Consider the following 12,485-nt stretch of genomic DNA (forward strand, 5'->3'; position numbering starts at 1 on the left):
ACATCAACATCAGAGTGCCAAGAACAGTGCATACAGGGGGGGGGGGGGGGGGGGGACGGCCCCTATCTCATATCTTGCAGTATAGTGTAAACATAATGAGGTGTAGAGATCCAGGCAGTTCCAGTAGAGTCCAAAACCCGAGTCAGTTCATATTAACATAGTAGCACGCGAAGCAAGAGATCACACTACGACTGCAGCGGGGCGTTGTTGTGTACATGAGCTTTATGTAAACGGTGTATGAAATCAGCTTATGCGTCCATGAAACACCCTGTGGCGAACAGAAAGGAGGGTCGGTGCTTACGGGAGTTAAATGTTAGGACAAAGACCGGAGGTGCACTGATGACTTCTGCTATTCACATCACACGCAAATCTTATTTTACGCTAGTTTTGGGATTTTTATTTTACGTTTTATGATTATTGTATATATATATTTTTTGCTCTCATAATCAAAATGTAGAATCTTCCAATTGTCTGTGTCGTCACCAGTGCACCACCAGTTTAGACTAGGAGCTGTTTCCACTCTCTCGCAGGACAGCGTGCAGCCTTCATCCTCCTCCCTTTGTTTCCTGAGTTTGTGGGGTTAATGGATGCGAGCCTGTGACTTCTCTCCTCTTTCTTTTCTTTCTGTCTCTCTTCAGCAGAAAAAAAAGCAACAAGTTGTACATCAAGAGTCTCTTAAGCTTGTTTTCAACTCAGATTTGTGCTTTTTTTTTTTTGTTTTTTGGTCTTCATTCCTCATCCTCCTCTTCTTCTTCTTCTTCTTCCTCTCTCTTCTGTGCAAATTTGAGATCAGGTGAAGTCCAAGGAGTCGGTTGTGTGACTCCTTCCATCCCACGGTTCACTTCTGGCGCTCTGATAGACAGAGAAGGGAGAAATATAGTTACACAGCTTCACACTGAGCGTTGTGAGTGTGTGCTTTCTACGTTATTATTTTTTCATACCTATTGTGAACACTATGAAGATGATGACAGCCACACCCAGCAGAATTGCCAGACAGCTGAACAGCATAGACAGACGCCCATATTTCCTGGCTCCTTCAATATCCCCACTAGTGAGAACAGACCTGGACTAATGGGGAAGGAGAAGCGAAAGGAAGTCACTAACTATGAATTATTTAAATCCAACATAGAAGCAAAAACACCTGTAGTGTTTGAGCTTATGCTCAAATACACCCAAGCATCTAAAGCCCAGAGACAACCAGAGTTCACACTGTGTTATCATGATGGGAATTCGAGGAGCAAGTGGATGTAACACTCACCACATTCGCGTACCACAGGGCGCACACGTTGAGCGGCACCGCGGGACAGAAGCAGGACAGCACGGCCAGCCAGAGGTAAGTGGGGGGCACAGACCCGGGCGGCACCGGGGAGGGCAGCGGGCCCAGGCTCAGCCGGGACGTGGACCTGGGTGGGGCCACCAGCTGCCCGACGGAGCCCGACTTCAGCGGCGACCTGTGTCCGGTCTGTTCCGAGTCCAGGGACCGGACGCTCCCTCGGATGTTGAGGGAGAAGGAGTCGGAGGATTTGATGTTGGTCTGCCCGCTGTGCTCGGTGGTGGGGGCGCCCAGCAGCTTCTCCGTGTCCTGGAAGTCGGTGGGGTTTGAAACTTCCCTCTCGCCGAGGGCACTTTTCCCAAAGGCGGCATCAGTGTTGATCGCCATCGCGGAAAGATAAGCAAGTCTTACAATGTGTGTGTGTGTGTGTGAGAGTGAGGGAGGGAGCCGCTGTCCTGTGGATGGAGATGCTGAGGAGTCTTCCTTCAGATCTTCTCCATGGGGGGTCATCAGATTCAATATTCTAAATTCAGAGAGGCCAATACCTTCAAGGCAACCTATTTAATTAAGCAGTCTAACTCCATCAAAATGTCTTATTGATGAGCTCGATGTTATTGATGTCTCGGTCCCTCTCACGTTTAGTTGACGGTGAGCGTCCGGACACGCTTCGCCTTCCCCATCCTCCCCCGCCCCCCCCTCTCTCTCTCTCTCTCTCTCTCTCTCGCTCTCTCTCTCTCTCCCTCCCTCTCTCTCTCTCTCTCTCACCCTCTCCCTCACCCTCTCTTTAAGATCTGAGGTATTACCGCATCCCCTCACAGATGCACGGCTCATCCCCAGCGTCCGACGCCTGCTCGTGCACCAGCCGAGGCTGATTGTTGTGACATTGCAAAAAAAACAAACAAACAGTTCAAACGTCTCTTGGAGCGAAACAGACCCGGCGCGTAAAAGCTCTCCATTTACGCACGGACGGTCAGCGGCTGCACAGGGACACAGGACGCTCATCGTTCTTCACCCATTGGCACAATAAAGTGGTTAATTAATATTTCCTTGTCCAAACTTATTACTTTCTCAAAAATACCCTTTGAATTGAGTACAATTTGTACTTGTACTTTAATATTCCCATTTATGTCGTGCTCCTTTATTTCACTTCAGGGACAAATATTGATCTTTTTCCTCCACTTTATCTGACAACTAATTATTAGTAAAGACTGAAATTTTACAAATAAAGGAAAAGGTTTCCAGATCATTTACTTAAAAGTGTTTAAGTATTAGTTTAATGTACTTGGGGTATCGGAAAGTAAAGATACTTCTAAGATACATCTACTACTAAGATAAAATGGTCCCATATGAATGTTAGTGTATTGAATACTACTTTTTAACTTTTTATTTCAATTAATTCCATGCTCCTTATGTTAAATGTTGCATTTTCCATCCACTCTATTTATTTACTAGTTACGGGTGAATGTTTAATTTAACAAATAAAATGAGAAAGTTTTCATGTAATTTACTTTAAAAGTATTGAAGTATTACTGGCTAAATGTAGGCTTATATCAGAAGTAAAGATATTCATAAAATAATAATGCCCATGTTAGTGTTACAGTAGCTTTTTGAAATGGCTACTGCTTAAGTTTAATGTTTGTATTTATTCCATGTGCCATTTATATAGTCAACTTGATTTCAGGGAGACTTATTGCACATTGTCCTCCACTACATGTATTTAACCATTTCTGTTCACTGTTGAAAAGGAGAAAGTTTTTAAGGTGATTTATTTAAAAGTATCATACGCATCAGGGGCATCAGAATTAAAGATGTTCATAATGTAAGCGAAATGGCCTATGTGAATGTAACAGTATTCAAATATTGATGCATTAATATATGATTAACCTTTAAATGATGTAGCTGGTGAAGCTGCACGAAGGCCTAGTTATATATAACTTTATTTTAAGCACTGTGTTATGATGATATATTGTAAAAGCTTCTTTGTTGGTTTTGTAAATTCTGTAAAGCAACTGTTACCAAAGCTGCCGAATAAGTGCAATGCAGTACAAATACATTAAAGATCTTAAAGGAACCACTCGGAGTACCTCAACATATGATACGTCAATGCAGTACATATACTTACAACACAGCACTGGAAAGTGCTCCATTATGTCCAGTGCTCCATTATTCACCTACACTGATCTGTGTAATGATTGATTTAAACAAAGTGTGATTTGATTGTGTTAAAGATTTCTGCACATGTCCTGGAAAAAATGTTGTGCATTGAAATGTAAGTGGAGTATATGATTATATGATCACTGAATTTTCTGAACGATGAATTTTAACTACAGGTGATAAATTCACTAAACAGGGAAAGACCCATTCAAATATCACTGGATGAAGACAGTTAAATATCTTTAATTCTTCTTACATCTTACTATACTTTTATTAAATGTAGATTCCACCAGATCAGAGATTCTTTACCATGTTTATCCTCACGAGGAGCTCATAATCCAGTCAGACTCTAGCTACCTTTTTAAACCTTATTTTTTACAGAGATTAGATCCCCATCTAGTGGAAGTTTTGACAAAATGCACCAAGGCCCATTCCAGTTTTGCCTAATCTTTCCTTGAATGAAGACATTTATTCAGAAAATGAAATGAGCTGCACACGAGCTCTAAAGTTAAATGTAGTGCAACAGGATGGCTACTGAAAACTCACATTTTCCTTGATTTAACAAAAAAACTCTCTGACTGAACTACTTATAAAATGATGGACTACTCAACCAACTGAAGAAATAAACTAAGAAGCATTTCTATAAATGCGGTCAGTTGTCAACGTTATTTTTCTACAGTTTATATCATTGACTCCCAGTTTGATGATTTTATGATTTCAAAATTTGAAGAAATCCCTTGAATGGTCCTCATTCACCCACAGACACTTTATGTGCACTTTCTCTATCACACATCCCTCATACAGGAGCAATTTGGGGTTTGGTATCTTGGCCTGATCCTCTGGGATCAAAGCGACAACCTTCTGGTTAGTGGACAGCCCACTCTACCTCCTGAGCCGCCCTTGCAGCATCTGATAATTCCTATAGGCCCTGATGAGCAGATTCCCCTTTATGGCCTGTGTGTAAAAATAGTGGAACTGGATGTGGCCCTGACTAAATATCAGCTTATTTACTTTTTATGTGGAGATTAAAGATAAAAATAACCATGAAGTTATTGCAGATCTGTCTCTTTAAATTAAAAATAGATTGACGCATTTTTCATTTGGCTTTTTGTGCCTCTGTTTTATTCATTTCTAGTCAAGAGAGTCACCGCTGCCAATGTTTTTAACTGTCCATTGTTTGAAGTTTTGTCCGAGAGTCTGAGGACATATTTTGGTCTTTATTGAAAGCAACAAAAAAAAAAAAACATTAACAATAACAAAGTTTCTGCACAGTTCACACCACGTCACATTTAGGATTTCTCAAGACGTGTTTATTATCACAGAAGATACAAATGAATAAGAGACAGAGGGACGGACATTAAAAATCATCAGTTATAAGCTGAGGAATGTTGAAGGTTTGAAATAACTATTTGCCAAAAACATGAGAAAACGTACATTACAGTAAATATTTAGGACATAAGTACATAAAATGCAGAGCTTTTAATATCAGATTACCAGTTTGACACATTAACTAAAGTGAAATATACCTTACGTGTGATTAGCACAAGAATATTAACAATGGTTGTATAAGTCCAGTTTAACTACTGAGTTGTGAAACTGCCTCCTTCCTCAGTCCCCCCCCCCTTCAGCTGTCAGCTTCCTCTCCTCGAGTCGTCCGGGGCAGGGCTGACCAGAACAGTTCTTCAGCTGGCAGCTTTAGCATGTGTACGGGAACATAAAGCTCGCCAGTGAAGAACTGCTGTGCGTCAGCCATTTGGGGGCCGAGGGTGCGAGGGGAGGTGCTGGGAGGCACTGGGAGGCGCTGGGAGGCGGCCAGTGAGCGTGAGAGCTCGAAGCAGACAGCCCGGGGTGACGGAGGACGAGGCACGACTCCTCTTCCCTTCCTCTGCTCACAGATTCCTGCAGAAAGAGAAAGAGAAGAGTCAGTTTAACTTCCCCTCTAAACTCTCTGCTCGTAGCGTGGGTACGAGGTGGCCTGCAGCCAGTCACACACACACACAAACACACACACACACACACACACACAGAAAGTGGGTGCAGTGGTGTGTGCGATCAGCTGTGAGTAAGTGGGTGAAACGAGGTGATATGTAAGAACGACCGCAGAGATACACACAGGATCATGTGTCAGATCACCAGAGGGGGAAACATGCATCGGCAGCTCAGCCCTGCCTCTGCATGTTACACAGCACCAGCAAGAAATTCTTAGATATTCTCCCAGTTACGATGCTGCAGATCAGACGCCGGCCTCCAGAGAAACGCTCCTTCTCTTCAGCCTGTTTTTCCTTAATGTCAGTTACCGTGGTTACGAGGCCCGAGCAAGCGGAGTCGACAGCCGCTTACATGAAAGATCCTGGAATCCTGGCTGAAGTCTTCGTTTGATTTGCTCATCAGCATTTTAGCACCGTCATGTTCCACGTGCTAGCTGAAGTACAGCATCCCAACAGCTAGCATGACCTTTATTTTGAAAAAACAACTTATGATTTATAATCAATCTATCCATCTATTGGGTTTTTCCAGAATAAAACAAATATCTTGTTAGTCTTGTTATGCCGAAAAATACATTATCTGTACACATTACATAAAGATGGACGACATGATAGGTGCCCAAAAGTAAAGCCACATCATCGTGACTGCCCCCTGGTGGCTGACTGCAGTGTAGGTCATAAACCCTGCCTCCTCCATGTTAGTAGATGGCACATGGACCAAACTAAAAAGTCAAAACACAGGTTAAATACTTTCCCTCAAAGATGGTTTCTGTCATTTTAGGAATAGATCTTTTGATACAGTCTGCAGATAAATCAGTGAGGGAGTTTTATTTGTACGCATGATCCATTGAAATTGTTATATAATTTATAAATTATTGAATTGCTGCTATAGCTTACTATAACTGTTAAATGAATTACACTCCAGTGTTAACTAATCCAGTGTCTTACAGAGTGGATATAGTGTGGACGGGATAAAAATAGAGACAAACGCGTGTACAAAAAAAATAGCACATTCACAGAGAGGTTAAGCACCGAACGACGAAACGCGTGTGAAGCTAAAGCATGTCTGTGCTTTTCTTGCCTTCAAAGAATGTAATCTTGCGGTGATCCGGAGACATTGAGGACATGCTCCACTTCTCCGCTTGACGATGAGTAACACATGCTGCACATTCCTGCGCTAAGGAGAAGCAGAATAATCTCAGGTATTCGAGCGGCCTGTGGCCTGCAGAAGGCGCACAGCAGGGGAGGGTGGGTCACAATCAGGCAGACAGGTTTTACAGACATCGCCGCTGGGGAAAAATCACTCTGTCTCACACTTAGTTTGGATTTTACTTCAGCGTCATCCTGAGAGTGTCAGAGATCATTCATATGAAACGTACATGGAAAAACACTGATGTGATTTACCTTCCGCCTCCTGACAAATTAATCTACATGACACACATCAGTCTTTTTTTAATAGGTGAGTCATGCAGAAGGTTTGACTGCCTGTTCTGACTTGTGACACAAAAATGCCCTTAACTGAATCTACATTCTTCTTTAAAAAAAGACTTTAGGAAATCTACCAGTGACCTATTTATACTTGTTTCATAATCAGATTGAAGTCTAATAAATCTTTAAAAATCTGAGTGAGTTATGAAACTGAATGCTGGACTCCAAAATGGCATCCATACACTCCTGTCAGACTTGAGGTTTATTATGTTGTGGCTCCAATTCTCTCTCAGTCTCTTTCTGTCTTGTAGCCTCCACATCTACATGGTTTTTTTCTGCTTTACATGACTGAAGCAGTTGACTTCCACACGTACCCTTTTTGCAAACGTGCAATATGTAACTAAGCCACTAGGGGCCTCTTATTCAAAATAAAAACCCAAAAGCAGCATGGGATCATGGGAGTTTTTCACTTCCCCACAATTGCCGTGTAATAAAGTTTTATTCACATTACGCAGCAAATGGCGACGAATAATCATGATCCATTATGAACAAACGGTGGAGGGAAAAAACGGAAGACCGGCTAACTGGCTAGCAGTGTTTTTATTTCGTCGTACGTCACGGAGTTATAGCAGAGACGGGTAAAGCCAATATGACCCAATTAAAAGGCGGCCAAAACTAAACTTACTTTTATCTTGAAAGAAATTGGGAATTTAACTGCGTTTGAACATTGTTGGACACATTTTGGATAACGTAAGTACACAAATCAAAAAAATATGGTGGCAAAATCCAAATAGTTGGGGAGTAAATAAGTCAACATTTTGTTGCAAGCTATCAAAGACATGTTGGGATATTTCGCAGAACCAGTGAAAACTTGAACCTGGCTGAAAGTCAGTGGTTCACGCAAGTCTGGACCAAAGCAGTGTACCAACTAACCAGACAGGTGCCTTAGGGCAATACCGAGGAAATATCAGGAGATCGCCCAATTAATCAGGATTCATCTGGGCTCCCTGGGTGTATCCGGACCACATTTCATGACCTTTCGATGTTTTGAAATCTTGAAGATGACTCATAAACTGATTCTTTGTTCGTTTTTTCACTGTCAGTTGCAAAGAAATGTGGGAAGCAGATCTTAAAAGAAATGCTACCTCCTAGCAGAATCATACAGTGAACCACCGCCCCACCCCCCCACAGGGCTGCACACGCGCTCACGCCAGTGTATGAATGTATTCAGGCAGGAAGACGTACAAGTCCTCTGGCCACACACAGGACCAGTGACACTCCTAACTGTTGACTGAGGCTACCACAACCTCAAACTGAAACTGAATTAGCGATTTGTTCCATAGCGTGTCACTGCCTCCACAAACGGGGACTCTGTATCTTTAGGTTCACAATGACGGCCAGTGTTGAACCCCGAGACCCTTTAGCTGTGCCACTGTTTCCCATATCTCCTCCTCCTCCTCCTCCTCTTCTTCTTCTTCTCCTCTTTCAGCCTTTCCTGACTCGTCCGTCCTCTCCAACTTCTCTCTCTTGGTCAGATCAGACTGTCCTGCATTCCTGACATTCCAGCTGCGTATGTTAGAAATTCCATCCGGCTGCTGTGGGCTCGCACGGGCTCCTCCACCCCTCCTTTTCCATCCCTCTATCCTTCACCCATCCCCACTCTGTGTGCTCGTCTACATCTGGTCCGCACCAGACAAGGCGGACGTGGCTTCACCATTAGGTTCACCCTCACCTCCCTTTCGCCTTCCTCTTTTCTTTTTTTTTTTTGCACCTCACACCTCCCCCCTCTCTCTTACTCTTTCATTCTGTCCTGACTGAGCGAGGGAGGCAGACAGAGTCACATGACAGCCGCGTGGAAGGCCTTGAAACAGGCTTTTATACAAGGGGCAACATTGTAAAAAGAGATAACACACAGTCTAATATATAAAATAACTGAGCTTATCTGGGGCCGTGGACGTGCACGCCCCGCCTCGACAGGGAGGGTAAGCAAGAGGAAAGACACACGCTGGAGTGGAATTGCCAGGATGTGCGTGTCCAAGAGAAATAGGAGTGATGGTGTGTAAACAGGGTGTGAATGATCTGTGCACAAAGAAAAGAATTGAAGTTGTTTATCAAGGGAGCTTGGAGTTGTGTAACACGGAACATATATAGGTAGAGGCAGCGCACTCCTATAGAAACTGAGCAGAAAACAAAGTGTGCAAGATGGAGGGTGGCTCGGACAGATCCCCGTCAGAAAGTGACAGACGGACGTCTTCCTGTGCTTCGTGACCACTTGATTGGTCTCTTCGTTCACGGGGTGACGCCGGTGTGTGAGAATACCGCAGGAGGCGATGAGATAAGATACCTACACCCTCGGTCTGGTGTAAATATGTGAGGAATTGCAGATTTATCACAGATACAGATTTGCATATACTCACACATGATAATTAAACGTTGTGCGTCAATGACATACATCAGTTCAGGTGCATTCCCCGGCTGTGGGTGTGGCCCACATGGAGAGTGTTTACTGCCCCAGATTGTAGCCTGCAATATACACTGATCATTTCAGACTGGGAATGGGGACAAAGACAGGGAAAGGGCGGTGGCTTTGGCAGCACTCTGACCTTAGTGCGGCGCTCTGCTGCTCGCTGGACTTTAAAAGGCCATCTCACGTTAACCCTGAGATCACCACGACCGGTTTTTATTTGCTAACTGGAAACCATTCGGAATTCATGACATCCTGGGAGGTGGTTTAACGCACGAGGCCTGTAAGCCCGTCCTCAGGCAGTCTGAGCCATTTTCTGTGAAAAGACTGAACCTACATAACACATCCCTTCTTGCCCCATCCTCCCGTGACAAGGCACGCAATAGGAATGAAGGGTGTAACCCAAGTTGAGCAAAATGGCTTCACTTCTGCAAACGCAGGCAGGGAGACGGCACGGCACGGGCGAGGTTTGCTGAGTTTTTGCCTGGACACAGGACAAACGCATGTAGACGACTGGATGAGTTGCTTTCTAACTGACACCCTGCCACTGCCATGTGATCCTCGCTGACGGAGTGGCTTATGTCACACTCCAGGGTTGCAGTGGCAGAAATGCAGCTCGTGACACAGCCTATTGAGCATTCCTACCGGTGCACTGAACTCTGGCTGTACAATTATATAAGGCAGGCTCCCTCGATGTAATATATATGACAGCTCCCCCCCCACAAGCATTTATCCCATAGAGAGACTAACTTAATTTAACTCTGCTTTTAAATGCTTTCATGTAGCTTTAGTTTGTATCAGTAGAACTGTTAAATAATTGCACACGAGTTGAGGAGACCCAGAGGTGAACAGGGAGGCCTAAATACTTTGTTACGTCATCCGCTCCAGGAATGTTTTACTGGTTCTAACAATCATCTTCTATAAACGTACTGGTGTAATGATTTCCTTTGAAGGATCCTCCGGCTCTGCCAGACGACTGCTGGTGTCACCACATTTCTCAGAGAAGACTCGGCCTCAGATATTTCTCCTACATTTTCACCTATCCCCTACTCGAGCTCGGGCTTATTCCTCGGGCCTGTTATGAGCTCAGCAGATTTTAAGAGGCTTTGAACACGGACACATTTTGACAAGATTGGATTCCACTAGTGCCGACCTCAACTTGCAACGTCTGCTCACGGTCTAAAAATACGACATTTCTAGAAGATTGAGCAGCAGATTCGTGGTTTTTCTGAATGTTCTGTGGTAGTTATAACATATAATAGATTGGGAATAGAACATGAAAACAAGGCTGTAAATCTCTAACAGGCTGTTTTTCTGTTTTAATGTGGATATTATCTTGACTATTAAGCAGGTTTCATTCATCTCCTCAGTGCCATCGGTGGAATACTCCATGCAGCACTTTAATAAAGTCTCGGCCCACAGTTTCACACTGTCAATGACCTGAATTTGGATTTAATTTGTGCAGGAGCTCAGAGGTTATGGTGGCAAAAATGTCACATTTCTAGGTTGCCTGTAAATCCTGTAGTGTCAGGGCCTGGATGATGTGACACACACACACACACTCACTCACACACACACTCACAGGCCTTCAGCCTCAACTCCTATCACATCCCATCCATAACCTCGACAATCGGACGCTGTAAAACTAACATCTGACCTGCAGAGGTGATGTTGGACTTCGTGAAGTCGTGTGAGGGATGATTCCCAGTTGCCGTTTCCACGCAAACTGGGTCATCGAGCCGCCACGGGCTAAATCATGCGGACAGGAACACGCATTTCGCCGGCAGAGACACACACACACGTACACACACACACACGTACACACACACACACAGTGAAGTACTGAGCCCCACCTTGACCGGCGGCCGGGTCGCTCCGGCAGCGGACAGCCCATCCCGAGCGGACCCGGCGGAGTTCGGGGCTTCCTCCTCGGCCCCGGCTCTCTCGGCGGAGTCCCGGAGCTCCAGCAGGGTGTGTCGCTGTCAGTTGGTTTGTTTCAGCGACACAACGACTCCCGGTGTAACACACGGTTCGGCCCCGGGTTCGATCTGTGGAGCTCAGGCGACTTTTCCTCGCGGCGGCGGCGGAGAAGAAGACGCAGGACTTCAGCCCCTTTTACCCAACTCCTGCTCCACTCCTCTCTCTCTCTCTCTCTCTCTCTCTCTCTCTCCTTATCTGCCTCTCTCTCTCTCTCTCACACACACACTCACACACAAGTCAGACACACACCCGGTTTCCCACTCCGATCAGCTGGCAGCGTCATGACGTCAGCGCCTACGAGGAGAGGACGTCAGACTGGGCACGGACCTGACGTGCACACGCAGGGCGACTCCCCTCTAAACACCGAAAGCAGTAAAAAAAACTATTAATGTCTGCGATATGTTTGGTAATTTTCTTTTTATTAACTGCACTCTCTCGCCTGCATTCATTTTGTATTTAATCCTGTTTGTTTATTTTCGACCTCTTAAGTTCCTTCATATTGTGTTTTTAATGTTTACTTCCTGTCAATGACTCATCTGTATGCATGTGATTCCAGATGTATGTGTTTAACTCTGTCGATGATCGCACGGTTGGAAATAACGGAAACGAGAAATGAGCTATAAATAAAAGTAGAACACCACATTTGCAAAATACTGTATTTCAGGTTGAACTCCTTTATTTCTAATGCAACATATAGATACAGAAATATTCACAGGAAAGGAAGCAAAAGTAAAATAGTTTATCATCCTTGTGTAATTATACACAAGGATGAACAGACAGAGACAGTACACATACTTATAATAACAATGAAAGAATAAACATAACCTGTCAAGTATAATTTGAACAAACATAATTCATTTGGGTGTTACCAATTAAAATAGTTTCTTTCAGTTGGTTCAGCAATTAGTTCTACTGCATTTCCACACTCACAACACATTATTAAAATACTGTATGAGGATTATTAAGAAAAAGTTTGTGCTGCTGTAGTGAAAAAAGGAAAAGGAAACCTAGAGGGTTAATACATACAGACAGTTCAGCTAAAAATAAATAAAAGAAAAATTAGGTTGTAAAAAACATTAGTGCAAGATGCAGGAGAAAAACAAATAAGATGTACAACATTTACAATTGTTCAAATACACATGAGACACAACATGAGAAACACTTTTACGTTACGTACGTTAAATTTGGATAAAATTTGGCT

General features: G+C 43.8%; 1 protein-coding gene and 1 long non-coding RNA gene across 2 annotated transcripts; both read right to left on the reverse strand.

Annotated features, from left to right (window-relative positions):
• Positions 1–399: 399 nt before the first annotated feature.
• On the reverse strand, positions 400–1,956 carry LOC117774230 (trafficking regulator of GLUT4 1-like). Its single transcript, XM_034606473.1, has 3 exons — positions 1,259–1,956; positions 942–1,068; positions 400–852 (listed from the first exon to the last, which is right to left on the reverse strand). Exons 1-3 carry the CDS (start codon positions 1,781–1,783, stop codon positions 839–841), a joined length of 666 nt encoding a protein of 221 aa, XP_034462364.1. The 5' UTR covers positions 1,784–1,956; the 3' UTR covers positions 400–838.
• A 2,570-nt stretch (positions 1,957–4,526) lies between these two features.
• On the reverse strand, positions 4,527–11,531 carry LOC117774233. The gene is made up of 2 exons (XR_004616039.1): positions 11,158–11,531; positions 4,527–5,326 (listed from the first exon to the last, which is right to left on the reverse strand). It is a non-coding gene; the product is annotated as an uncharacterized LOC117774233 (long non-coding RNA).
• Between the last annotated feature and the right edge of the window lie 954 nt (positions 11,532–12,485).

Source organism: Hippoglossus hippoglossus, chromosome 14 (assembly GCF_009819705.1).
Source record: "Hippoglossus hippoglossus isolate fHipHip1 chromosome 14, fHipHip1.pri, whole genome shotgun sequence".
NCBI lineage: Eukaryota > Metazoa > Chordata > Actinopteri > Pleuronectiformes > Pleuronectidae > Hippoglossus > Hippoglossus hippoglossus.

Bases quoted from the DNA above. Each gene is read 5' to 3' on its own strand.
- LOC117774230 (XM_034606473.1), bottom strand. From the start codon at position 1,783: ATGACCCCCCATGGAGAAGATCTGAAGGAAGACTCCTCAGCATCTCCA. The intron at 1,069-1,258 runs GTGAGTGTTACA...CTTCCCCATTAG, and splicing joins CCCTGTGGTACGCGAATGTG to TCCAGGTCTGTTCTCACTAG.